This window comes from Piliocolobus tephrosceles, chromosome 5 (assembly GCF_002776525.5).
Source record: "Piliocolobus tephrosceles isolate RC106 chromosome 5, ASM277652v3, whole genome shotgun sequence".
NCBI classification, from domain to species: domain Eukaryota; kingdom Metazoa; phylum Chordata; class Mammalia; order Primates; family Cercopithecidae; genus Piliocolobus; species Piliocolobus tephrosceles.
Window position 1 is genome coordinate 137,863,065 of NC_045438.1, and position 27,016 is coordinate 137,890,080.

Consider the following 27,016-nt stretch of genomic DNA (forward strand, 5'->3'; position numbering starts at 1 on the left):
AAAAAAAAAAAAAAAAAAAAAAAAAAAAAAAAAAAAAAAGTGAAGGAAGAGAAGACCAGCAAATGCAACCACAGAGTGACTAGTGAAGTAGATGAAAACTGAGGCTGGGTGTGGTGGCTCACACCTGTAATCCCAGCACTTTGAGAGGCCAAATCGGGTGGATCACCTGAGGTCAGGAGTTCAAGACCAACATGGTGAAACCCCATCTCTACTAAAAATACAAAATTAGCCAGGCGAGGTGGCTCATGCCTGTAGTCCCAGCTACTTGGGAGGCTGAGGCAGGAGAATCACTTGAACCTGGGAGGCGGAGGTTGCAGTGTGCTGAGATCATGCCATTGCACTCCAGCCTGGGCAACAAAAGTGAAAGTCCATCTCAAAACAAAAAGAAAAGAAAATTGAAAAGTAAGATGACCTGAAAGGCCACTGAACAAAGTGTTTCCAGGAAGAAGGAATAGTTTACTGGGTCAAATGCTGCTGATCAAGGAGCAAAGAGGTCTGAGAAGTTACTATTGGGTTTATCTGCCTTAGGCCATTGGTGATCTTGATGAGCAGTTTTGGTGCAGCGGTGTGTGGAAGCCTGGATGCAGTGGGTCTTGTAGACTGAGAAGCTAGGAATGCAGCAAGAATAAGCCTAAGCCACTTTTTAAAATCCTGCTTTAAGAGGAATAGAAATAGAACAAGAGCTGGAGGGTGAAGTGAATCAAAAGAGTTGATCCTTTTCAGATGGGAGAACAAATAGCATTAGAATGATTCAACAGAGAGAAAATATTATTATTATGTCAGACAAAGTGGGGAGAACTGTTGAAGTGATGTCATTGAGTGGGCAGGAGGGGGTGGGATTTGGTTGACAAGTTAGCCTTGGATAGGAACATGGACAGTTAATCCATTGTAACATGATTTGATAGACGTGATTACAGAGGAGGCATAAGGACATGGATTTGAGTGCTACCTTGGGCTGGGGGTTGGGTAAAGAAAGACGACATGTCTAATCTTACAAGGCAAGTGTCTGTCAGGTGGACAAAAGGCTAAAGTGCCTTTTATGTAGAGAACTGGCATGAACAAAAGCAGAAAGGTATTAAACTACCTTTCAGGCCAGGCGCGGTGGCTCACGCCTGTAATCCCAGCACTTTGGGAGGCTGAGGCAGGTGGATCATGAGGTCAGGAGATTGAGACCATCCTGGCTAACACAGTGAAACCCTATCTCTACTAAAAATACAAAAAATATTAGCTGGGCGTGGTGGCGGGTGCTTGTAGTCCCAGCTACTCTGAGGCTGAGGCAGGAGAATGGGGTGAACTTGGGAGGCGGAGCTTGCATTGAGCTGAGATTGCGTGACTGCACTCCAGCCTGGGCGACAAGAGTGAGACGCTGTCTCAAAATAAGTTAGTAAATAAATAAAAATAAACCACCTTTCAGCGTACTACAAGCAGTATGGTGTGGCTGGAGTGCTGAGCATGTGCTTGTTGGGGGAGGATGGGGATGGGTTGGTAGACATTACAGCAAGGTCAAGGCAAGGGATAGGCAGGCTCTTCCTATGGTATATTTTTCCATTAAGAGGCAGCAGAGAGCAGTGGAAGGAGCACAGTATTTTTTATTTTTATTTTTTTTTTTGAGACGGAGTCTCACTCTGTTGCCCAGGCTGGAGTGCAGTGGCGCAATCTTGGCCAACTGGAACCTCTGCCTCCTGGATTCAGGCAATTTTCTTGCCTCAGCCTCCTGAGTAGCTGGGATTACAGGCGCCCACCACCACACCTGGCTAATTTTTATGTTGATGAGTTTTCGCCATGTTGACCAGATGTCTCTAACTTCTGACCTGAAGTGATCCGCCCACCTCGGTCTCCCAAAGTGCTACGATTACAGCCGTGAGCCGCCACACCTGGCCCTGGAGCACAATACTTGATATGAAACACATTACTCAGTTAACATGTAAGGCCAGAGCAGTGTAGAGTGTAAATAACAACTCACATTTCATGGGCTCTATGTGATATCTATATACATCATCTCAGCGGATTCTTGCACATCTTTTTGAGGTAGGTACTATTATTAAACCTATTTTGGGTTTATACAAATTAGTGACTTAACCAAATTCACACAGCCAGTAAATAGTAGAGTCCACATTTGAACCCATAGCCATTTGCACCCAGTGAACTTGTTTTTTTTTTCTTTTTGAGGCAAGGTCTTGCTCTGTTGCCTAGGCTGGAGTGCAGTGGCAACATCATGGCTCACTGCAGTCTCTACCTCCTAAGCTCAAGAGATCTTCCCTACCAGCCTGGCCAACATGGCGAAACCCCATCTCTATTAAAAATACAAAAATTAGCTATAATCTCAGCTACTCAGGAGGCTGAGACAGGAGAAGAGCTTGAACCTGGGAGTTGGAGGTTGCAGGGAGCCGAGATTACACCATTGCACTGCAGCTTGGGCAATTCTGTGTTAAAAAAAAAAAAAAAAAAAAAAAAAAAAGGCCGTATGCAGTGGCTCGCCCCTGTAACCCCAGCACTTTGGAAGGTCAAGGCGGGCGGATCATGAGGTCAAGAGATCAAGACCATCCTGGCTAACATGGTGAAACCCTGTCTCTACTACAAATACAAAAATTAGCTGGGTGTGGCGGCACATGCCTGTAGTCCCAGCTACTCAAGAGGCTGAGGCAGAAGAATCGCTTGAACCCAGGAGGTGGAGGTTGTTGCAGTGAGCTGAGATCTTGCCACTGCAGTCCAGCCTGGCAACAGAGCGAGACTCCGTCTCAAAAAAAAGAGATCTTCTCACCTCAGCCTCCCAAGTAGCTGGGACTACAGGTATGAGCCACCATGCCTGGCTAATTTTTTTTTTTTTTTTTAAGACGGAGTCTCACTCTGTCGCCCAGGCTGGAGTACAGTGGCGCGATCTTGACTCACTGCAAGCTCTGCCTCCCAGGTTCACGCCATTCTGCTGCCTCAGCCTCCCAAGTAGCTGGTACTCCAGGCACCTGCCACCACGCCTGGCTAATTTTTTGTATTTTTAGTAGAGATGGGGTTTCACCGTGTTAGCCAGGATGGTCTCGATCTCCTGACCTCGTGATCTGCCTGCCTTGGCCTCCCAAAATGCTGGGATTATAGACATGAGCCACTGCGCCCAGCTCATGCATGGCTAATTTTTAAAAATATTTTTGTAGAGATGAGGTCTTGCTATATGGCCCAGGCTGGTCTTGAACTCCTGGGCTCAAGCTATCCACATGAGCTACCATGCCCAGCCCCCAGTAAACTCTTTTTTTTTTTTGAGATGGAGTCTCACCTGTCACCCAGGCTGAAGTGCAGTAGTGCAATCTCAGCTCACTACAGCTTCTCCCTCCTGGGGGCAATCGATTCTCCTGCCTCAGCCTCCTGAGTAGCTAAGATTACAGGCGCACACCACCATGCGCAGCTAATTTTTGTATTTTTAGTAGAGACAGGGTCTCGAACTCCTGACCTCAAGTGATCCACCCACCTTGGCCTCCCAAAATGTTGGGATTACAGGCGTGATCCACTGCACCCGGTCCCGAGTAAACTCTTAATGACTACACTATTTTCCTGGCTGAAACACTGCAACTGGAATCAGAAGTCTGAAAGTTGAGGCCCAGCCCTGCCACTTGTACCTACTTGGCATTGGCCAAGTGAAGCCATGTCTCCAAGGCTGTATTTCCCCCCATCTTTCTTTTTTTTTTTTTTTTTAAGATGGAGTCTCATTCTGTCGCCCATTCTGGAGTGCAGTGGCGCAATCTCGGCTCACTGCAAGCTCCGCCTCCTGGGTTCACGCCATTCTCCTGCCTCCGCCTCCCAAGTAACTGGGACTACAGGTGCCTGACATCATGCCTGGCTAATTTTTTTTTTGTATTTTTAGTAGAGACAGGGTTTCACCGTGTTAACCAGGATAGTCTCGATCTCCTGACCTCGTCATCCGCCTGCCTCAGTCTCCCAAAGTGCTGGGATTACAGGCGTGAGCCACCACACCCAGCTTCCCCCATCTTTCTTTTTCTTTTTTTTTTTTGAGATGGGGTCTCGCTCTGTCGCCCAGGCTGGAGTGCAGTGGCTGATCTCAGCTCACTGCAAGCTCCGCCTCCCGGGTTCATGCCATTCTCCTGCCTCAGCCTCCCGAGTAGCTGGGACTACAGGCGCCCGCCACCTCGCCCAGCTAGTTTTTTGTATTTTTTAGTAGAGACGGGGTTTCACCATGTTAGCCAGGATGGTCTCGATCTCCTGACCTTGTGATCCACCCGTCTCGGCCTCCCAAAGTGCTGGGATTACAGGCTTGAGCCACCGCGCCCAGCCCCCCCCCCCCATCTTTCAAATAGTGACTTCCAGGATTGTTGTGAAGGCCAAATTAAATGTGAAAATATAATAAAGTAACTCTAAAATTAATAGTTGCTGGTTACCAAAGTAGCATCCTGGCCTCCAGCATGTCTTCCCCTGACTTTACCCACCCCTTGGAACCCTGCTGAATTTTTTATTTTATTTATTTATTTATTTATTTATTTTGAGACGGAGTCTCGCTCTGTTGCCCAGGCTGGAGTGCAGTGGCGCAATCTCTGCTCACTGCAAGCTCCGCCTCCTGGGTTCCCAGCATTCTCCTGCCTTAGCCTCCTGAGTAGATGGGACTAGAGGCACTTGCCACCACGCCCAGCTAATTTTTTTTTTTTTTTTTTTGTAGTTTTAGTAGAGGTGGAGTTTCACCATGTTAGCCAGGATGGTCTCGATCGCCTGACCTCATGATCCACCTGCCTCGGCCTCCCAAAGTGCTGGAATTACAGCCGTGAGCCACCACACCCGGCCTGTCTTTTCACTTTCTTAGTGAAAAATGAAGCATTAGATTTTTATTTTATTTATTTATTTATTTTTATTTTTATTTTTATTTGAGACAGAGTCTCACTTTGTCTCCCAGGCTGGAGTACAGTGGCACGATCTCAGCTCACCGCAACCTCCACCTCCTGGGTTCAAGTGATTCTTCTGCCTCAGCCTCCTGAGTAGCTCGGACTACAGGTGTGCACCACCATACCGGACTGATTTTTGTATTTGTAGTAGAGACGGGGTTTCACCATGTTGGCCAGGCTGGTCTTGAACTCCTGAAAGATTTTTATTTTGACAGAGTACAGTTTATCTTTTTCTTTTGTTTCTTGTGCATTGGTGTCATATTTAAGAAACTTGCCGGCCGGGCGCGGTGGCTCACGCCTGTAATCCCAGCACTTTGGGAGGCTGAGACGGGCAGATCACAAGGTCAGGAGATCAAGACCATCCTGGCTAACACGGTGAAACCCCGTCTCTACTAAAAATACAAAAAAATTAGCCGGGCATAGTGGCCGGCGCCTGTAGCCCCAGCTACTTGGGAGGCTGAGGCAGGAGAATGGCGTGAACCCGGAGGAGGAGCTTGCAGTAAGCCAAGATCGCACCACCTCACTTCAGCCTGGGTGACTGAGCAAGACGCCGTCTCAAAAAAAAAAAAAAAGAAAAAAAAAAACCTGCCAACTGGGTGCAGTGGCTCACGCCTGTAATCCCAGCAGTTTAGGAGGCTGAGGTGGGCGGATCATGAGGTCAAGAGATCAAGACCATCCTGGCCAACATGCTAAAACCGCGTCTCTACTAAAAGTACAAAAAATTAGCCGGGCTTGGTGGCGCACGCCTGTAGTCCCAGCTACTTAGGAGGCTGAGGCAGGAGAATCGCTTGAACCTGGGAGGCGGAGGTTGCAGTGAGCCAAGATTGTGCCACTGCACTCCAGCCTGGCGACAGAACAAGACTCCATCTAAAACAAACAACAAAAAAAGAAACTTGCCTAACCCAAGGTCAAGACTTCCCCGTTTCATTCTAATAATTCATAATTTTAGCTTTTATTTATTTTATTTATTTATTTGAGATGGAGTCTCACTCTGTGGCCCAGGCTGGAGTGCAGTGACATATCTCAGGATCACTGCAACCTCCGCCTCCCAGGCTCAAGCGATTCTCATGCCTGAGCCTCCTGAGTAGCTGGAATTACAGGCATGCGCCACCACACCCGGCTAATTTTTGTATTTTTAGTAGAGACGGGGTTTCACCATGTTGGTTGGCCAGGATGGTCTTGATCTCTTGACCTCATTATCCACCCACCTCAGCCTCCCAAAGTACTGGGATTACAGGCGTCAGCCACCGTGCCCGGCCTTTACTGTACCTTTTCTATGTTTAGGTAAGTATAGATACATCTGCTGAACCATTATGTTAGAATTGCCTACAGCTGGCTAAGCACGGTAGCTCATGTCTATAATCCCAGGACTTTGGGATGCTGGGGCAGAAGGATCGCATGAGCCCAGGAGTTTGAGACTGGCCTGGACAACATAGTGAGACCCCCATCTCTACAAGAAGTTAAAAAAAAAAAATAGTAGCCAGATATGGTGGCATGCACCTGTGGTCCTAGCTACTTGGGAGGCTGAGGTGGGAGAATCACTTAAGCCTAGGTTGATGCTGCAGTGAGCTGTGATGGCGCCACCGCACTCCAGCCTAGGCACCACAGCGAGACCCTGCCTCTCAAAAAAAAAAAAAAAATTGCCTCCAGCATTCAGTACAGTAACATGCTGTACAGGTTTGTAGCCTAGGAACAACAGGCTATACAACATCGTCTGGGTGTGTTGTGGGCTATAGTGTCTAGATTTATGTAAGTACACTCTGTGATGTTCACACAATGAAGTCACCCAATGACGTATTTCTCAGAATGTGTCTCCATCATTAAGTGATGCATGATTATATTTTGTTTGTTTCATCTAGGTGAACAACTTTGTGATCTTTGAAGGCTTCTTTGCCCATCAACATCGTAAGTTTTCTCACCTTTTGTTGGTCATGTAGTCGGGGTGAGGGAAAGGAAAGAGCTGGACTTTTGGTCCTGCCGGTCCCTCACTGAGGGATCCCGCCGCTTCCTTCCTCACAGGGCCCCCTGCTCCCTCTCTGAGGGCAACTCGACACTCTCGTGCTGCTGCAGTCGATCCCACGCCCACTGGTAAAGCCTGTATTGAAGGGGTGGAACTGTAGTGCAGTGATGGCTACTTAATCTAGACACCACCGGGTACAGTGCCATCTGTGGGCAATTTGGGAAAATTCTAAAGCAACCCAAGCCTCCAGCAGTCATGCCTGTTTGCCTTTGCCCTCATGGGAGCTCAGTGCATTTTATATTTGGCAAGACTTTTAACTAAGCAAGCTCACTGGGAGCCTGTTTGACAACTGATATCAATGGACCCTCTTGCTAGTTCAGATCCATCAACATAGGAAACCCCAGGCTTCTGTCAGCCAATGAGGGACACACTGGTGCAAACAGCCCTTCCATTTGCAGTCAAATAGTGATACAAATGGCCCAAAATATAAATGTTAGTTTTAGAAGATAACACTCAGAATTTATAACATTTCCAACCAGATAATGAAATTGATATGGGGAAACCAAACCTCAGAGGCACTAAAATGCTGTCCAGATTCCCCATCCCATACACACACACACACACACACACACACACACACACGCACATACTTACTGTCAGAGCCCCACTCCTTCCTCTTCCTCACCACCTCCACCTTACCAACTTCTGACGGCTGTACAGTGCTTGCTTGCACAGAAGAGCCCCCTTCCTGAGCTGGCTCTGTGGCCAGGAATGGGAGTAACCACCATCCAAAGAGCAGTCTGTAACCAGCTATGAGCATCACAGTGTCAGGCACTGAGAGGCACCTCAACTCGCTTTGGTTTCCAAGGCTTCTCCCATTTAGCTCACGCAGAACCACAGGCTGTGAAACACAGTGAGGGCCAACAAAGATGGTGAGGACTCAGGCCTGCAGGGGAGGGTGCTGTGGATAAAGCTTAAGTGAGTTTGCTGAGAAGTCTTCCATTTGCCACACATACATGGTAGAGAATCTCTTGAGAGGGAAAGCCGGGAGCAAGCAGAAAAGTGAGGAGGGGGAGGCTGAACTTTGGACATAACGTCAGCCTGTTTACTCTGATAGCTCCTTTTCAGATGCCCATATTTATTTTCTCCTCATCCTTTTTTTTTTTTCTTTTAACCTAATAAAACTTCAGTCTCTTCCCATTTTCGTATAGGAAGGAGAGATTCTGGCCTCCTTCCAAACCTCCCCTGACCTCTCCAGAGCAATTCCTGATTAACCAAGGGCTTTGTCCATCTCATCCAGAGGAACCCAGGGTCCTTGTTGGCCCGGCTGGGACCATTCCACTGCCCCAGAATCCCAGGGGGCCGTGACAGCACCGACAGTAAGAGCTCGCTCCCCTTTGCTGCCCTTCTCCTGCATCTCCCAGGTCCCCAGAGTCTCCCCTTAGATCTTTCTCCCTAGCTCTGTGTTTGGCCTACTCCTTCTGGCTCTCCTCAAAAGTGTTCCACATTCCCCTCAAATTCCCTTTTGGTGTGCTGGCATTGCCACGGTGCTGCTCCTGCAAGTTCCCAGGAGGAACTGTGGTGTCAGGGAGCAGAGGTTTGGGGTTGTGGGCTAGTGGCTGGGAGGAGGAGTGCAAAGTATGTCTTCTTACACTTACCCTGCCTGTGTCCCCTCCACTACCAGCTCCAGCAAGGAAGCTGCCACCCAAGAGAGCAGAGGGAGACATCAAGCCATACTCCTCTAGTGACCGAGAATGTAAGAGGGGCAAGGGTTGGGTGTCTGGGCCTGGGGGACCTTAAACAAGGGAAGAGAATGTTCAGGGGACCCAGGGGAAGGATTCGTTCTTTCTAAAGACTCAGATTTCTTGGGCCAGGTGTGGTGGCTCATGCCTGTAATCCCAGCACTTTGAGAGGCCAAGGCGGGCAGATCGCCTGAGTCCAGGAGTTCAAGAACAGCCTGGCCAACATGGTGAAACCCTGTCTCTACTAAAAATACAAAAATTAGCTGGGCGCAGTGGCACGTGCCTGTAATCCCAGCTACTTGGGAGGCTGAGGCAGGAGAATGGCTTGAATCTGGGAGGCAGAAGTTGCAGTGAGCCAAGATTGTGCCACTGCACTCCAGCTTGGGTGACAGAGCGAGACTCCGTCTCAAAAAAGAAAAAAAAAAAAAGACTCAGATTTCTCTTTTTTTCTACCCAAACCTTTACTGTCATGACTCTCTGTCTTCCCTCTTTTTTCTTCTTTTTCTGTCTTGCTCTTCATTCTCCCTGTCCCCAGTTCTGAAGGTAGCTGTGGAGCCTCCTTGGCCCCTAAACAGGGCCCCTCGCCGTGCCACACCTCCAGCCCACCCACCCCCCCGATCCAGCAGCCTGGGAAACTCACCAGAACGAGGTCCCCTCCGCCCCTTTGTGCCAGAGCAGGAGCTGCTGCGTTCCTTGCGCCTCTGCCCCCCACACCCTACCGCCCGCCTTCTGCTGGCTGCTGACCCTGGGGGCAGCCCAGCCCAACGTCGTCGCACCAGGTAATAGGAGTTGAAGGGGTAAGGAGCCTCACAGCTATCAAAGAGGATGTTAGAAATGACAAAGGTTAATTTGAATCTATCAGAGAGATGGATCAGTAAGATGGGTGGATTGGGGAGGTCCTGAAACCTTTCACGAAAAATATCTGTGCAAGTGATCTGGGAAAAAAAATACAGTGAAGGAGCAGAATAGGACCTTATATGGAGCTTAGGGACCCTGGCTTTAATGTGAGAGTTGTGTGGAACAGTAGCAAGGACACCAAGATCCATCGAGTTGGGGGAACAGAGCCTTCTAAGATTGGGGAAATCTTTGCTTAATACTTGCTGGGGAAGGGGCAGTGTCTGACAGAGTGGGGAGCCACTGGCTTGTGTGCCAAGAGTCCATCGAAGCAGGCAGGGAGTGGGCGTTTCCTTTATTTCTCTCCCTAGCTTTCTCTTCACCTCTGACTTCTCTGTTTTTCTCTCCCCCCCCTCCCCCGCCCATTTCTCCACTCCCTTCCTCCCATCCATAACATCCTTCCACAGCTCCCTTCCCCGCTCTGAGGACAGTCGATACTGACAGCTACCCTCTCCCTTCCCTGGGAGACCTGGGGTGGGCAGAGACCCCCTCCCTGAGAACCTCAGACCCACTCTTCCATTGCATCCTGTAGGACCCAGTGGAACCTGACAGAGCCCATAGGATTCCCTCTTCTACTTTCTTAGACAATAGGGATGTCAGGGTCTCAAATTGCCTAACACTTTGTAGCTTTTCTTACCACAAAAGCACCCCTTCTGTCCTAACTTGGGCTCTGAATACTTTCCCCACAGACAGCCTGATCTGTTGCCAGACCTCTTGGTTGGATGGCTCATACATTTATCTAGAGAAGCACACTCTTGCTTGCTGTCAAACTTTAGAACACCATGAAACGTCTAAGGGCGTCCTGTGTCAGGGAAACTTTTTAAGGAATTTTATCCATGGGATAAACCCCATATTCCCTCTAGTGTCTACAGGTGGCTCTAATACTGCTTTGTGCTGCCTGCCACACTTGCCCTTTGAGCCTGCAAATGGCCGCCAGTGAGCAAGCTCTGCTTCAGAGCAGTCTAGTTAGGTAGAACAGGGACTTACCAGCTTCCCAAAGGGATCTACTCAACATTGCCAAACTCCTCATTTCCACACTTTGTGTAGGTGTCAGGGAACCCCAAACCGGTGTTGCTTTGGGGTCTCTAAAGGAGACTGGCTGACACCACCATTTCCCCCAGATCCAGATTCTCTGAGGGAGGTTGTTTCTTGAGAGTAGATCCAGAGTCTCGAGGATCTGTTAGATCCTGGAATCCCCTCTTGCATCCATCCCTCCCTGGTAGCTAGATGCTGATATACTCCTGTCTTGTGAGATTGTCGAGATAAGATGGGGGACCACTCTTCCTCTGTCCTTCCTCTCTCCTCTTCTCCATAGCAAGGATGACCTTCCCTGCTCCATGCCCAGAGTATAGCTAGATCCCTGCCCCTCCCTCCCTTTGAATGTGTGCTAGATCAGGTACCCACTGTGTTTCCTGAAATCCTTGGGAGCCGGATCTCCCCCTCTCCCCTACTCACTCTTCCCTTTTCTTCTCCCTCTCAGTGTTGTCTGAATAAAGTGTGAATTCTTTTGTGTTTTCTAAATTGACATTTTCAATGAAAAAAAGAATCACAAAAAAAAAAGTTGTCAGCCTCATTTGTGCGTCACCCCTTATTTTCCTGGGACCTCAGGACCTCCATCCCTCTCATTTCTAGATCTGCACATCTTTTACCCAGGAGCCTCAGAGTTCCCGGGTCTGGTGTCTGCCTATCCCCATCTGCACTGTTAGTCCTCCTGCAGATTCTGTGTCTCCTTTCATGTAGGTGCTGGATCCCTGTGTGTGGGCTTCTGTATCTACTCCCTCATTCCCTCCAGGAACCTCCAGCTCTCCCTAGTGACTTCTACCCTTTACTCTGGGCCAGCCTTTGCCGAGATGTCAACATCTCTGGATCCACTAATTACCTCCTGCCAGCTGTATTCCTCTTCCCTCTCTGATTACCTGACGTCTGCTCCACTAAACCGCTGGATCTCTCTCAAGACAAACCCTTACCTCCATTGAGAGTGTAACACAATCTGTCACCCTATTTACAGAGGCCCCCTTCCTTTTCCTCCTAAATTCAAAATTCAGCTTGTCACTTCCTATTTCCCTCTGGTCTAAGGAATCTTTTTTTTTTTTTTGAGATGGAGTCTTGCTCTATTGCCAGACTGGAGTGCAGTGGCACAATCTTGGCTCACTGCAACCTCCACCTCCTGGGTTCAAGCGATTCTCCTGCCTCAGCCTCCCGAGTAGCTGGGATTACAGGAGTACACCACTGTGCCCAGCTAGTTTTTGTATTTTTAGTAGAGACGGGGTTTCACCATGTTGGCCAGGATGGTCTTGATCTCCTGATCGCGTGATCTGCCTGCCTTGGCCTCCCAAAGTGCTGGGATTACAGGCATAAGCCACCGCACCTAGCCTGGTCTAAGGAATCTTATACTTAAGGTAACCCTGTCTTCCAAACCAAACACCAGAGTACCTGATCCAACACATTTTTGACCACATGTGAGTCTGTTCTTATGACATGATTTGGATCACACCTAGCCATATATTTAACACATTACCTCAACTAGAAAGAATAGAGCAATAAATCAGAAGCGCTCCAGAAAATCTTGGGTATAAAATCAACTTCCCCTGCCCTTTTCTGGGACACAGCTTTGATTAAAACCCGTTAGGAATGAGAATTACCCCCTTCTCTTTGTTCCTGTGCTATTCCTTTTACTCCTCTCCTCTGATTCTTACATACCCACCCATCTTTCATCCAGTAGCCTCCTCCCCATCATCTCCCATTTCTTCTACAGGGGGACTCCCCCAGGTCTGGTAGCCCAAAGCTGCTGCTACAGCCGCCATGGGGGGGTGGATTCCTCATCCCCCAATACAGGTAAGTATTCACTCCTCCCTACCCTCAAATCAAGTAGGCCACATTCACTATCTACTCCTGCCTTCCCATCCACGTGCCTGGTATTTCCACAGGCAACCAAGACTCCAAGCAGGGAGAACAGGAAACAAAGAATAGGTGAGGTCTAAACCCCTCCCCTAACAGCCTCCCACCACCATGTGACTCCCTAACATCACTCTTAGCCACTTCATTGCCTACTCCTAAATCTTACTGTATGAACTGGACACCAGCTCCTCCCACAATTCCTTCCACCTTACATCCTGCAAGCCCCTTTCCCCCACAGGTTCAACTCTGGTACTTCCCTTTGGAATACAGGTTCTCTGGGAGGTTTTAAATTTGGACATAGCACTAATGGTTCCAGCCTCATACCCATCATGTGTGCTACATTAAAACCTGGCCCGAAACCTTGAAGAGTCTGTAATCTTAATTTTCTCTTTAGTATTCCTATAACCCAGTCTCCATCTCCCCACCTACCAGGTCTGCCAGTGAGGAGCAGGCCTTGCCACAGGATGGGTCTGGGGAGAAGCCCGTGCACAGGGCTCCTCCACACGCCCCGGCCCCGGCTCCACCAGCCCAGTCCTGGACAGTGGGTGGGGACATACTCAACGCCAGGTTCATTCGAAACCTGCAGGAACGTCGCAGCACCAGGCCTTGGTGACCGCAGCCCCGTCTCACATCTTCAAAGTGTTATTTCTCCCTTACTACAGGAAACAGCCAAAGCCCAACCCTCATAGATGGATTCATTCATTCATTCATTCAGCAGGCTTATCAGATTCAAGTCATTTGTATCTTTTAACCAGACCAATAAAAGTATTTATTTTTATCACAAGAGCGCTTGGAAAACTTGACTCATTATTTCAGCCACTTCACCCCTCACTGTCGTTGCACCCGGTTCAGGCTTCAGCCGTTTTTGCTCAGCTTTTTGCTCAAAGGCCTCAGCTGTGAATACAGCGCTGGGGAGAGAGGTGGGGTGGGGGGTGCGGGGGGGACTGCTAACTTGCGCAGGCGCACTCAGGCAACCTCTGAGCCCGCGGGCGCAGGCGCGCTTACTGCCGACAGCGCTTCAGCCGCTTCCCTCGAGCCCGCAGTGCGCAAGCGCGCGACATCTCCGTTTCCCTCCCTCAGCCCCCTCCCCCCCTCCCCCTCCCCGTCCCGGCCTCCTTTCCCCTTCACGAAGCCGGCTCCGGGGCGCGCTCACCCCTGTGAGGAGGCCGGAGGCCGGACTCAGAGGCTCCCTCTCCACTCCCGGAAGATCATGTACCAGCCCAGCCGGGGTGCGGCCCGGCGTCTCGGCCCTTGCCTCCGCGCCTACCAGGCTCGACCCCAGGTGAGAGCGGAGCAGAAGCTGGAGGGAGGAGAGGGGGCGGGGAGAGACCCTCCTCAGAGCCGGTGCGTGGGGCGGAGCGCGCGCTGGGTTCCGCGCAGGCGCAGAGACACCCACCGCCCCTTCCCACCTGTGCCCTGCAGCGCGTGGACGGGCTGGGGGTCGCGGGAGCGTGAGCGGGAGGGATTCGCTGCAGGCCTGGCGCGTAAGGACTTCGGTCCTCCCAGGTTTGAGGGCGGACAGACGGGGTCAAGGCCAGGCAGCGGGGCGCGTCTGCGTTGCGCCCGACTCTCCGCGGTTACCTGTGCCTAGAGGTGATTTGAAGGGCAGGGGCGGAGAGATTTCGCAGCCCGGCCGCGGCGCCGTCCCGGAGTTCCTCGGCCCAGACCAGACCCGCGGGGCGCCTTCAGCAGCCCGCGCGTCTTGCACTCGGAGAGCGGTCCGGGCAGGAAGGCTGGCCAGTGTGCACCCGCTTCGGGCCCCTGCGCCGGGGCTGGCAAGATGGCCACGCCCCCAGCAGAGACGGCGCCTCTGGGACACCGTTGGGGACCGAGGTACCCGAGCGGGCCGCCCGCCTTCCCTGGAGTGAGACGGTCCCCTGGGTGGTTCCTTGGGAGCGGAGGGACTCGGGTGAGGCCTGACTTTGGGTGACCTCCCCTTGCAGTTTCAACGTCGGTAAACCCAGGAGAATGAAGGCCAGCCTTTAACTGTCTCCTGAGGTTGTGTCTGTCATTCAAGGGGCCCAAAATGATAATAGCTTCCATTTATGTACTGCTTTCTAGGTCGCTACGTTTTGTTTACATTCATTATTTCATATAGGCCTCATAACTCAGGTTTTATTGTCCTGGTTTATAGGACATTTGTAGGAAGCGGAGGCATAGGGAATGAGAATGCCTGAAGTTCCATGATAGAACTAGAATTCAGATTCCTAGCTTCAGCTGGATATTCTTTTTTCTCTGTACATTTGCCTCGCACACTTAATCATGGAGACGTACAGGCCACAGCATTTAATCCACAGTACAATAAAACCTGTTATTCGTTCATTCATCAAGTATGTATTACATGATTCTTGAGATAAGAGAGGTGAAACTGCCCCCAGTTTTGGAATCTTTTTTTTTTTTTTTTTTGAAACGGAGTCTTGCTCTGTCAACCAGGCTGAAGTGCAGTGGCACCATCTCGGCTCACTGAAACCTCCGCCTCCTGCGTTCAAGCAATTCTTCTGCCTCAGCCTCCCGAGTAGCTGGGACTACAGGCACGAGCCACCACACCTGGCTCATTTTTTTGTATTTTTAATAGAGACGGGGTGTCACCATATTGGCCAGGCTGGTCTCGAACTCCTAGACCTCGTGTTCTGCCCGCCTCGGCCTCCCAAAGTGCTGGGATTACAGGTGTGAGCCACTGCGCCCGGTCCAGTGTTGGAATCTTAAGGAATTCTGGCCGGTCGCGGTGGATCACGAGGTCAAGAGATGAAAACCATCCTGGCCAACATGGTGAAACCCCATTTCTACTAAAAACACAAAAACTAGCTGGGGGTGGTGGCGCTCGCCTGTAGTCCCAGCTACTCGGGAGGCTGATGCAGGAGAATCACTTGAACCCGGGAGACAGAGTTTGCAGTGAGCTGAGATTGCGCCACTGCACTCCAGCCTGGTGACAGAGCGAGACTCCATATCAAAATAATAAAATGGTTTCCTCCTGTTTTCAGTAGAGATGGAGATGAACCCATCCCTTTTTTCCTATAGTAATTCCATCCATTCTGTCAGGAGGAATAGGTATTGAAAGCCTGTTGAGCATCCAAGGGATGAAGGGGTGTTAGGCAAGTGGATTCTTATCTTTTTCCCTTTTGTTCTGTCTCCTTAGGACCAGCTTTATCCAGGGACTCTACCATTCCCACCCCTTTGGCCCCATTCCACGACAACCACTTCCCCATCTTCTCCTCTACTCTGGTCTCCCCTGCCCCCGCACCTTCCCACCCAGCGTCCTCCCCAGGTTCCCCCACTACCTCTTCCTCAGATCCAGGCCCTCAGCTCAGCATGGGTGGTTCTCCCTCCAGGAAAGGGGGAGGAGGGACCAGGACCTGAGTTGCATAGCGGCTGCCTGGACGGGCTTAGAAGCCTTTTTGAGGGACCTCCCTGCCCCTATCCTGGGGCTTGGATACCTTTCCAAGTCCCTGGAACTGCCCACCCTTCCCGTGCCACCCCATCAGGAGATCCTAGTATGGAGGAACATCTGTCTGTCATGTATGAGAGACTGAGACAAGAGGTAAGTCAGTGCAAAAGTGGCCTTCATCTACAGTGGGAAGGGATGTCAGTAATCCTTGGAGGTAGGGGGTTAGTCAACTGGATTCTTTTTTGGAACCATGAGGCAGGCATAGAAATGTATTATAAACGTTTTCCTGAGAAAATGATGTTCCAGCCAGGACTTTTGGAGGCTGAGGCAGGTGGATCATCTGAGGTCAGGAGTTCAAGACCAGCCTGGCCAACATGATGAAACCCCATCTCTACTAAAAATACAAAAATCAGCCAGGCATGGTGGCAGACACCTGTAATCCCAACTACTCAGGAGGCTGAGGCAGGAGAATCACTTGAACCCAGGAGATGCAGTGAGCTGAGATAGCGCCATTGTACTCCAGCCTGGGCAACAGAGTGAGACTCCGTCTCAAAAAAAAAAAAAAAGAAAATGTTCTTCATTTTGGGTTAAGGGAGGTTAATCATGGGATGAGATCTTTCATTCCAAGACGGGAGTAAGGAGGCCTTAAAAATAGAAAACTGGGCCTGGCACAGTGGCTCACGCTTATAATCCTAGCACTTTGGGAGGCCGAGGCAGGCAGATCACGAGGTCAGGAGTTCAAGACCAGCCTGGCCAACACAGCGAAACCCCATCTCTACTAAAAATACAAAAATTAGTAGCTGGGCACAGCAGGTGCCTGTAATCCCAGCTACTCAGGAGGCTAAGGGAGGAGAATCGCTTAAACCTGGGAGGCGGAGGTTGCAGTGAGCCAAGATCACACCACTGCACTCCAGCCTGGGTGACAGAGCTACACTCTGTCTCAAAAAAAAAAAATAGAAAACTGAAAAATAGGATTATCTTTTCTTTCCCACTGGGTTGATGCCATCTTCTTCCACCTAGCTTCCCAAGCTCTTCCTTCAGTCCCACGACTACAGTCTGTATTCCTTGGATGTGGAATTCATCAATGAGATCCTCAACATACATACCAAGTGAGAATTGGGGCACAGGTAGGGCCTTGGGGAGGAAAAGCACCCAAAGCTATACACATGACCCTTTCCACTTCCCAGAGAAGTTCCTAGATTGCTTCTCACAGCTCTTCCCCATTTCTTAGACAGAAGCCAGTTTGTTTTTCTAATTCTGCCATCATGAGATTTCTTTCCCATCCCTTCTTCATAGGGGCCGGACATGGTACATTCTTTCACTGACTCTCTGCCGTTTCCTGGCCTGGAATTATTTTGCACACCTTCGTTTGGAGGTTCTACAGCTGACCCGCCACCCTGAGAATTGGACCCTGCAAGCACGGTGGCGGCTCGTAGGGCTGCCTGTCCACTTGCTCTTTCTGCGGTTCTACAAGCGTGACAAAGACGAACTTTACCGGTAAGAGAGAAATGAAAAAGGACCCAAACTATAATCAGTTCCCTCTTTTTTTTTTTTTTTTTCTTTTGAGACGGAGTCTCACTCTGTCACCCAGGATGGAGTGCAGTGGCGTGATCTCAGCTCACTAGAGCCTCTACCTCCCGGGTTCCAGCGATTCTCCGGCCTCAGGCTCCTGGGTAGCTGGGATTACAGGCGCACCACCACACCTGGCTAATTTTTGTATTTTTAGTAGATACGGGGTTTCACCATGTTGGCTGGCTGGTCTCGAACTCCTGACCTCTGGTGATCTGCCTGCCTTAGCCTCCCAAAGTGCTGAGATTACAGATGATCTAGTCTCCCAGACAACCCTTGACCTATCCTGACTTGACTGTATAAGGACAGGGATCTTGTTTAGTTTATGTTAATGTTAAAAAAAAAAAAAAATAAGAGAGGCTGAGTATATTAGAAAAACCTCTGAGCTTCATTTTCTTCCTATACAGTGTCTAGCATATGGTAGGTACTCAAATACTTACTGAACAGGCTGGGTGTGGTGGCTCACGCCTGTAATGCCAGCACTTTGGGAGGCCGAGGCAGGCAGATCACTTGAGGTAAGGAGTTGGAGACCTGCCTGGCCAACACGGTAAAACCCAAAAAATACAAAAATTAGCCAGGTGTGGTGGTGTGCACCACCTGTAGTTCCAGGTACTTGGGAGGCTGAGATGGGAGAATTACTTGAACCCAGGAGGCAGAAGTTGCAGTGAGCCGTGATCACATTACTGCACTCCAGCCTGGGTGAGAGTGAAACCCTGTCTCATAAAAAAAAAAAAAAAAGTACTGAACAAATGAAAATGCCTTTTTTTTTTTTTTTTTGTTTTTTTTTTTTTGAGATGGAGTCTGGCTCTGTCGCCCAGACTGGAGTGCAGTGGCACGATCTCGGCTCACTGCAAGCTCCGCCTCCCGGGTTTACGCCATTCTCCTGCCTCAGCCTCCTGAGTAGCTGGGACTACAGGCGCCCGCCACCACGCCCGGCTAGTTTTTTGTATTTTTTAGTAGAGACGGGGTTTCACCGTGTTAGCCAGGATGGTCTCGATCTCCTGACCTCGTGATCCGCCCGTCTCGGCCTCCCAAAGTGCTGGGATTACAGGCTTGAGCCACCACGCCCGGCCTGAAAAGTCCTGTCTCTTATGTTGAGCCTTAACAACCTGGTAAATTTCTGCCTGGGAGTAGAATCGCAATAAAATGTTAGGCTCAGCCACAAACATTGGATATAAGTTTTTAAACCAGCAGTTCCCAAACTGCTGCACGGTAGAAATGCCCAATGAGTGTTAAAAAATATTGATGCCAAACACTGATGTAATTGAGACGGGACAACCTAAGCACTGAGATGTTTGTAAGTTGCCCAGGTGATCTAATATGTAGCAGAATTTAGAGACTACTCATTTAAACAAATGCTTGAATTCAGCTTTGGGACCAGTCACCTTCTCCCTCAGTAAGCCTCCCTGTATTCCCCAGGACCTATGATGCCTACTCCACTTTCTACCTGAATTCCAGTGGCCTCATTTGTCGCCATCGTCTAGATAAAGTGAGTCCTAGGTAGGGCTGGGTGGGGTGAAGGGTAGAACATCTGTGTGCCTCCCCCAACTGGCATTAACCTTTCTCCTTGCAGCTGATGCCTTCACATTCACCTCCAACGCCTGTGAAGAAACTGCTAGTGGGAGCCCTGGTGGCCCTGGGGCTGTCAGAGCCAGAACCTGACTTAAACCTGTGTTCCAAGCCCTGATCCTTGACCTTTGAGTGGGGGCAGCACTGAAGACTGCTAAGCCCAAGAGAAGGAGGTGGAGGCAGCCAAGAATCTCAGGAGCCAGCTTCCTCTCTTTTCTCTCCTTCCTTCCTTTCCATCTCATGCTGTGTAAAGCTGCTCTGTAATTTAACTTGTAAATAATAAAGTTTAACTGACTATATGAGATAGAATTTCATATATCACTTTCTCTAGATCCCAAATATTCCCACAAGCTTTATTCCAAAAATAATTTTATTTAATAGGTATTAAATAATGTATAGAAGGAAAAGGAGCTGGTGTCACAGGTTCTGTTTACATCCTTCTCTTACCCTAGCTCTTCTCGTGTTTTGCCTACTTTTTTGGGCATTTTCTTAGCATGGGGATCTTCTAGCTCCTTGGCCTTATAATAATGGGGAGCCACCTCCAGAAGCCAGCTGCTCTCAATCTCCAGTACCTAGGAGGAGAGAGAAAAGATCAATGGAGTTCCCTTCTTTCCAACATAGATCTTTTGTTGTTATTATTATTTTTTTCTTAAATTGAAACAGGGTCTTGCTCTGTTGCCCGGGCATGGCTCACTGCAGCCTCGACCTCCCAGGCTCAAAGCAGTCCTTCTGCCTCAGCCTCCCAAGTAGCTGAGACTACAGGCACACATCACAGTGCTCCATTAATTTTTTGTATAGATGGGGTCTCAGTATGTTGCCTGGGCTGATCTCGGCCTCCCAAAGTGCTGGGATCCTGCCTTGGCCTCCTAAAGTGCTAGGATGGTTTACAAGAATGAGCCACTATGCCCAGCCCCAACCTAGATCCTTATGTGTGTGGTCAAAAGTTATCTTTCCTCTTTGACTGCAGGGCTAGGGGTAAAGGTGCCTGGCTCTATTATTATATATCCAAAGGGCAGATACACCTCTATATGTTATTCAAGATACCAAATAAGCTATTCCTAAGAAAAGTCTAGAACAACATGCCAGGCGTGGTGACTCACACCTGTAATCCCAACATTTTGGGAGACTGAGGCGGGCGAATCATGAGGTCAGGAGTTTGAACATGGTGAAACCCTGTCTCTATTAGAAATACAAAAATTAGCTGGGCGTGGTGGTGGGCACCTGTAATCCCAGCTACACTGGAGGCTGAGGCAGGGGAATTGCTTGAAACTGGAAGGCAGAGGTTGCATGAACTGAGACTGTGCCACTGCACTCCAGCGTAGGCTACTAGAGTGCGAAACTCTTGTCTCAAAAAAAAAAAAGAAAAGCCTAGAACATAGACTAAGTACACTCTGTGAGACAAGAGACACTCTGCTTTGTTCATTATGGCCCCAGCACCTATACAGTAGCCATTCAAATATGTATTGAATAAATGTCTAGTTCTCAGATCTTGGAAGATGCTGACACCTGTTAGAAAGGATGTCTTTGGGCTGGGCACAGTGGCTTACAACTGTAATCCCTGCACTTTGGAGGCCGAGGCACGCATTTAAGACCAGCCTGGCCAACATGGTGCAACCTCATCTCTACTAAAAATAACAAAAATTAGCCAGGCGTTGAGGCTTGCACCTGTAATCTCAGCTACTTGGAAGGCTGAGGCATGAGACTATCTTGAACCTGGGAGGCAGAGGTTGCAGTGAGGCTAGATTGCGCCACTGCACTCCAGCCTGGGCAACAGAGCGAGACTCAGTCTCAAAAACAAAAACAAAAACAAAACAAAGGATGTCTTTCTATTTTACCCTACCTTCCTCTTTCTGTACCAGTCCCGGCAACTTGAACCTGGGTTCTTAGCTTGTCAGGATAGCATCTCTCTACATAGTCTCCACGTGTGTGGGCACAGGATGTTCTCCTCACCTGTCTCATGAACTCTTTGGTGGTCAAGACAAGTTCGTGGTAGAGCAGCCAGCGTGGCTGTTGCTCAAAGAGGGAGGAGTTGGGATGAATGAAGACCGTCTGCTGCTGTTTTACTGTGCGGTAGCCGCTCCGAGTCAACCGTGCCGTGTGGTAAAAGTATCCAGCAGTGATGGCCTAAGGAGCAGGCAGGAAAGAAAATCAATGGAAAAGGCAGACATCTAGTGACCCTAAGAGCTCACTAACTTTTTAATTCAAGCTTCAGGAAAACTAGAGAGATAAGGAATGCATGAAGAACTTCCCAGGAATGAACCTTCAGCGGTCTGGGGAAGAAAGGGCCCTGGGAGGACACCGTCATACACCAGGGGAAGAAGGCGTGCTCTCAGGCTGGAGGAACTGCTGCATGCCCCCAGAGAAGCTTGCTCCTGGGAAGGCACTGGGGGTGGAGAGCAGGAAGGAGGCTGAAGAAATGCTGACCTTGCGTACACGGATATAGTCCCCCTGGCAGGAACTAAGACCAACTTCCACACGTTCCAAGAGCCCTTCCAGCTGTTCCCGCACATCCCGGGCTCGGCGCATTGATCTGAACTGTACAAAGTTCTCATAGCACCACTGGGAAGAGTAACCACTCTCAGCCCACTGGGAAAAGGGTTAAAAAGAAAGGAGAGATAGTTAAGTATACAGCAGGACTAAAGTCCCCCGGTGTCTCTCATTCCCACTCACCCAAGCCCAGTGACCTGTGTGTAAACGTTTAGCAGAACCAGGTGGTCACCACCAGGGAGAAAGAAGTTGACACGGGCATTGTCAGCATGGACGACCTTGTCCTTTGGTCGGTAGAAGATGGAGTTGTTGACAGAGAGCATGGCAGCCACTGTCAGGATCTCCTCTGAACAGCTGTACCTGGGGCAGGAAGGGGAAAGCATGAGTTCAAAGCAAGACACATAGGAACGGATATGGTGGAGTGGGGAGTGATCACTGTGTGACGGATGTTTCCTCATGTGGAAAAGGCTGGTTGGCCTAATGGCTACAAAGCAGCCAGCAGATAGATTCTGGCAGCAGCCTGGGGGTCAAGGAGGTAGGGGCCATAGATGAAACACAGTCACAAAGGAGGGACATCCATGGAGGCAGGAGCAGGAAACACTGGGGACTTCTGAGGCTTCTGCAGAAAGTGTGCATTCACTATGTGCATTTGGAAAAGATCTCTGACAGCAGAGGAATGGCATTTAAAGGTCGTCCGTCCACAGCTACATTAAATGTTTTAGTTTGAAACCTTAGGAACGAGTAAGTTCCTCAAGGGGCCAGGCACAGTGGAATCAAGGATAGGATCAAGTGTCTTACCCCTGTTGGCCTCAAAAGAGGGCAATCAGAGGTATCTAATACTTTACTATGTGTTAAAGGATAATACGATGAAGAGAAACAGACAAAGAGGACGCCAGAGACAAGAGGAGGCCTGGCCAGTATGTGTGCTGGGGGACCAGGTGGAGGGGAGGGCTTACTTCTCAGAGGCTAAGATCATTTTGGACAGCATGGGGTCCACCGGCAGCTCTGCCATCTTTCGACCAGACTAAGGAGAGGAGAGAGAGAGTTGAGCCCAGTCCTCCCTCAGGTTTCCCACTACTACTACAGGGGTCCCTGGAGCCATCCTGACCCCTATCATCCTGCCCCAAGCCATGCTGCCCCCTAACTCACCGTAGTGAGCTCCCCAAGGTGGTTGAGGGCTCCCAGAGCATACAGCTGCTCCAAAGCCAGCAGCAGTGTCTCATACGGTGGAGCATCCAGGAAATCAAAGTGCATTAGGTCATGGATCCCTAGAGAGAGGTGTGACAGATGGAACACAGTCCCTTCAAAGGACAGTGACTCCAGCCCCTCCCTCCTCTCTCAGGTAGCCCAATCACCTAAGCTCTTGAGCAGCAACACAACATTGCCCAAGCTGGTCCTCTGGATCTCAGGCACTGTGGTTTCCTCAAGCTCGTGCTGATAGGCCCAGGCGGTATACAGGCGGAAGCACTTCCCTGCAGCCACTCGACCTGCCCTGCCAGCTCGCTGATTGGCTGAGGCCTGGAAAGAAAGGAGAGCAGGCTGGCTGACAATTTGGTCAGGGAAAAGAGAAAAGGCAGTATTTACGCAAGAAATCTGTAAGGATGCAAACTGCTCATCCCCGTTCCCTAGGAAGCCCCACTCTGCTTCTGAGTTGGACCTTCTCTGTGGCCAACTCCACCTCCCCCCCCGCATTCCCAGGCCGACCTTGCTGCAGGGTGTGACAGTCAGCGATTCCATGCCTGTGCGGGGGTTGTAGCTCTTCTGCTTACAGAACCCTGGATCCAGCACATAAATGATGCCCTCGATGGTGAGTGATGTCTCAGCAATGTTCGTTGCCACAACCACCTGAGTGAGAGGATATGGGGTCATCCAGTGACCCCACCTACGTAGTTACCCAGAAAAAGTAATCTTGGAAAGTTAGGAGTAGTGAAGCAATTGCAGTAAGGGGCAGGAGCTAAAGGAATTAGTATTCAAGGTCAGGAGCAGGAGACAAGTCCAAAAGACAGGGGAGAGGGAAGTGGGGGCTGGGAGATAGCAGGGCCATAGGAGGAAAGGAAATGGAGAAGAGGATTTAGGGGTTTTTTTTGGGGGGGGGTTTGGGAAATGGGGGTGTTCAAGTTCCTGCCCCATCTTCCCCACCACCGCTTTCATCTTCACACAACACTTCCTGTAAGAGCCTCCTAACACATCTCCCTGCTTCTGCTCCTACCCTGTCACATGGTATCCAGGACAGTCCTTTTAAAATACAAACCTGTCACATCACTCCCCATCCTTCAGTGGCTTCCTATCCTACTCTAGAATTTAATCCAAGCCCCTTAAAAGCCTGGATCACCTACCCCGGCTGCCTTTCTGACCTCATCTGCTAGCGCTCCACCACCTCCCTCACTCCTCTCGCACACTGCTTTGCTCTACCCACGTAAGTGCACTCCTCACTGGATTATTTGCATCAGCTGTTCCCTCTGTCTGGCACACTCTTCTCACAGGTATCAGCCTGGCTCCCTCCCTCACCTGGTTTGGGTCTCTGTTCCACTTTCCCCCTACTGAAGAGGCCCTCACTACACCTCAAGAAAAATACCTTCATGCCAGTCCTCACTCCCACCCCTCAGAGTCAAGTTCCATCCTGCTATGCTACCTTGTATCTCTTCACAGCACTGGCCACAAATTGACATTATGTATTTATGCATCCACTGTTTCCCCAATAGACCACAAGTACAAGTTTGTTAGGCTAGGGACTTTTGTTTTGTTCATCACTGTATCATCAACCCCTGTGTATCCGACACACAGAAGGAACTCATTAAATATTTGTTGAATGAAAGTTAAATCTCTGCTCAAAATCCTTTGATTGCTACTCAGCTGTCTAAAGTCCAAACTTCGCTGGGCACAGTGGCTCATGCCTGTAACCCAGCACTTTGGGAGGCCAAGGCAGGTGGATCACTCGAGGCCAGGAGTTCAAGACTAGCCTGGCCAACATGGCAAAACCCTGTCTCTACTAAAAATTAGCTGGGTGTTGGCCAGGCACGGTGGCTCATGCCTATAATCCCAGCACTTTGGGAGGCCAAGGTGGGTGGATCACCAGAGGTCAGGCGTTCAAGGCCAACCTGGCCAAAATAGCGAAACCTCATCTCTACTAAAAATACAAAAAATTAGCTGGGCGTGGTGGAGGACGCCCATAATCCCAGCTGCTAGGGGGGCTGAGGCAGGTGAATCGCTTGAACCTGAGAGGCAGAGGTTGCAGTGAGCAGAGTTGGCGCCACTGCACTCCAGCCTGGGCAAGAGTGAGACTCCATCTCAAAAAAAAAAAAATTTAGCTTGGTGTGGTGGTACACACCTGTAATCCCAGCTACTTGGGAGGCTGAGGCACAAGAATCACTTGAGCCTGGGAGGCGGAGGCTGCAGTGAACCGAGATCTTGCCACTGCACTTCAGCCTAGATGACAGAGAGAGACTCTGTCTCAAAAAAGAAAAATAAATAAAGTCCAAACTCTCCTGTCATCAAAGGCTCTCCCTAATCTTAGCCTCAAATTGTTTTTAGCCTTGTCTCCTACTCCTTCACCATATGAACCTCCCACTAAGCCTACTAGCTCACACTGACCTCAAACACACTTTGGGCCTTCCTCTGGTAACTTCTCAGCCATTTTTCTTTTTTGAGATGGAGTCTCGCACAGTTACCAGGCTGGAGTGCAGTAGGGCAATCTCAGCTCACTGCAACCTCGTCCTCCCGGGTTCAAGCGATTCTCATGACTCAGTCTCCTGAACAGCTGGGATTATAGATGCCCGCCACCATGCCCGGCTGATTTTTGTATTTTCAGTAGAGGCAGGGTTTCACCATGTTAGCAAGCCCAGTTTTGAACTACTGACCTCAAGTGATCCGCCCACCTCGGCCTCCGAAAGTCCTGGGACTACAGGCGTGAGCCACCGTGCCTGACCTCAGCCTTTTCTCTTTTTTTTGAGATGGAGTCTCACTCTGTCGCCTAGGCTGGAGTGCAGTGACGCGATCTCAGCTCACTGCAAGCTCCGCCTCCTGGGTTAATGCCATTCTCCTGCCTCAGCCTCCTGAGTAACTGAAGCTACAGGCGACCACCACAATGCCCAGCTAATTTTTTATTTTATTTTTTTAGTAGAGACGGGGTTTCACCGTGTTAGCCAGGATGGTCTTGATCTCCTGACCTTGTGATCCTCCCGCCTCGGCCTCCCAAAATGCTGGGATTATAGGCGTGAGCCACCGCGCCTGGCCGACCTCAGCCATTTCTCTTAAAGGTCCATATCAAATCCCACCTCCTGGCACATCAAGGACTTCCCTTCTCCACTGAATCTACTGTGCTTACTTTCCAGATCACATATTTGGCTCTCTTGGTTCACACCATATTTCTCCTCCCTTCAGTCCCAGGGACAAAGGTCTGACTGCTCCTCAGCTGTGTGCAGCAGTGCCCAGGGCTCACCTTGCATGGGGCAGGCACACAGCTTTTTCACTACTAGTTGTGGGAAGCATAGGGGTGAAGAGTGTGGGTTTCTCCAACTGACCTTTCGTGCCCCAGGTGGCGTGGGCTGGAAGATACGGGCCTGCATGTCAGAGGGCAGGTTGGCATAAATGGGCAGCACCAGGAGCTCCCGGATTTTGGAGCCCAGGCGGCGGCAGCGATCCTGGAGCATCTCACAGGCAGCCTCAATCTCCTCCTGGATAGAGGGTGGGGAGAGCAGCAGGGATCCCAGAGTCACAGAAGGCCAACACGCCGGCCCCGTCTACCCCTGGGATACATCATCCCCTCTCCCAACCATGTCAGGCACCTGTCCTGTCAGGAACACCAGGATATCCCCAGGGGGCTGGGTCACATGGATCTGCAACACAGATACAACACAAGCTTCCAAGTAGTCGGCCTCTGGAGCCTGGAGAGCAGAAAGAGATGGGGTCACAGGAGGACCACCTGCTTAGGCAAACCTTTCCTCTCCTCCCAGTTCAACATATACTTTATCCTGGTTCCCCTTTGGACCTTCCACTCCATCTTTCCCTCCTTGGGATAACCTTCTCCAAAGGCCTCAGCTTTTCTGCCACAGACTTAAGCCCATCCTCCCCGAGGTAGCACCTTGGTGTAGAAGATGTCCACAGGAAACCTGCGTCCGGGGATTCGAAACACAGGGGCATCATCAAAGAAGGTGGAGAAACGGGCAGTGTCCAGTGTGGCTGAAGCCACCAGGACCTTGAGCTCAGGTCGGAAGCGAGCAACATCCTTGATCAATCCAAAGAGAATGTCTGTGTGTAGGGTCCGTTCGTGCGCCTCATCCACCATCACCACACTGGGGAGGGAAGAGGCAGCAATGAGGGAGGAGCGCTGGGCAATGCAGTATCAGACACCAGGGTTCCCTGGATGAGAGGGGAGTAACGGACACAAAGAGCTCAAGAATGACTGTTGAAGGAGGGGGCTCTAAGGAGAACTCAGCCATCCCAGTTATGTAAGACCAACAGAAAGTCAGAGGCGGCCAGGGACCCATGATCTGCAACCTATCCCAGCCTCAGCAGACAATAGAAGCCAAGATGTAGAGGCTGCACTGAGGCCAGGACAAGTTAGACATACTGTCTAGTTCAGTCAAGAGTCTGCTTAGACTCAGCAGCTGCTCTTACTAGAAAAAGTTGAAGGATA

The 27,016-nt window shown here is 50.1% G+C and overlaps 3 protein-coding genes and 1 long non-coding RNA gene across 11 annotated transcripts in view; 2 read left to right on the top strand and 2 right to left on the bottom strand.

Annotated features, from left to right (window-relative positions):
- The window catches only part of ATAT1 (alpha tubulin acetyltransferase 1), a 22,614-nt gene extending 9,459 nt beyond the window's left edge, over positions 1 to 13,155 (top strand). For 3 of the 8 annotated variants that reach the window (XM_026448906.2, XM_026448905.2, XM_026448907.2), the window contains 7 exons: positions 6,737 to 6,782; positions 6,897 to 6,965; positions 8,522 to 8,593; positions 9,115 to 9,358; positions 12,229 to 12,308; positions 12,401 to 12,443; positions 12,804 to 13,155. In XM_026448906.2, the coding sequence (XP_026304691.1) occupies positions 6,737 to 6,782; positions 6,897 to 6,965; positions 8,522 to 8,593; positions 9,115 to 9,358; positions 12,229 to 12,308; positions 12,401 to 12,443; positions 12,804 to 12,984 (735 nt within the window). In that variant the 3' untranslated portion in view covers positions 12,985 to 13,155. Of the gene's footprint in view, positions 1 to 6,736; positions 6,783 to 6,896; positions 6,966 to 8,521; positions 8,594 to 9,114; positions 11,034 to 12,228; positions 12,444 to 12,803 lie in introns of those variants that run through there. The other 5 variants (XM_026448902.2, XM_026448901.2, XM_026448904.2 and 2 more) reach the window with 3 other exon arrangements.
- On the bottom strand, positions 13,113 to 14,754 carry LOC113220168. The gene is made up of 2 exons (XR_003307093.2): positions 13,953 to 14,754; positions 13,113 to 13,671 (listed from the first exon to the last, which is right to left on the bottom strand). It is a non-coding gene; the product is annotated as an uncharacterized LOC113220168 (long non-coding RNA).
- C5H6orf136 (chromosome 5 C6orf136 homolog) lies at positions 13,582 to 19,301 on the top strand. The gene is given in 9 exon segments (XM_023194417.3): positions 13,582 to 13,656; positions 13,659 to 13,848; positions 13,851 to 13,993; positions 13,995 to 14,204; positions 15,508 to 15,909; positions 16,777 to 16,865; positions 17,053 to 17,253; positions 18,745 to 18,814; positions 18,899 to 19,301. Coding segments are annotated over 9 exon segments (1,494 nt in total). The 3' UTR covers positions 19,013 to 19,301.
- DHX16 (DEAH-box helicase 16) overlaps positions 19,221 to 27,016 on the bottom strand; it is a 20,639-nt gene continuing 12,843 nt past the window's right edge. The window contains exons 10-20 of the mRNA XM_026448900.1: positions 26,462 to 26,672; positions 26,166 to 26,264; positions 25,902 to 26,054; positions 23,086 to 23,226; positions 22,737 to 22,899; positions 22,531 to 22,649; positions 22,338 to 22,405; positions 21,579 to 21,741; positions 21,319 to 21,480; positions 20,845 to 21,018; positions 19,221 to 19,466 (exon numbers count right to left, since the gene is read on the bottom strand). Of these exons, the coding sequence (XP_026304685.1) occupies positions 19,338 to 19,466; positions 20,845 to 21,018; positions 21,319 to 21,480; positions 21,579 to 21,741; positions 22,338 to 22,405; positions 22,531 to 22,649; positions 22,737 to 22,899; positions 23,086 to 23,226; positions 25,902 to 26,054; positions 26,166 to 26,264; positions 26,462 to 26,672 (1,582 nt within the window). The 3' untranslated portion in view covers positions 19,221 to 19,337. The remainder of the gene's footprint in view (positions 19,467 to 20,844; positions 21,019 to 21,318; positions 21,481 to 21,578; positions 21,742 to 22,337; positions 22,406 to 22,530; positions 22,650 to 22,736; positions 22,900 to 23,085; positions 23,227 to 25,901; positions 26,055 to 26,165; positions 26,265 to 26,461; positions 26,673 to 27,016) is intronic.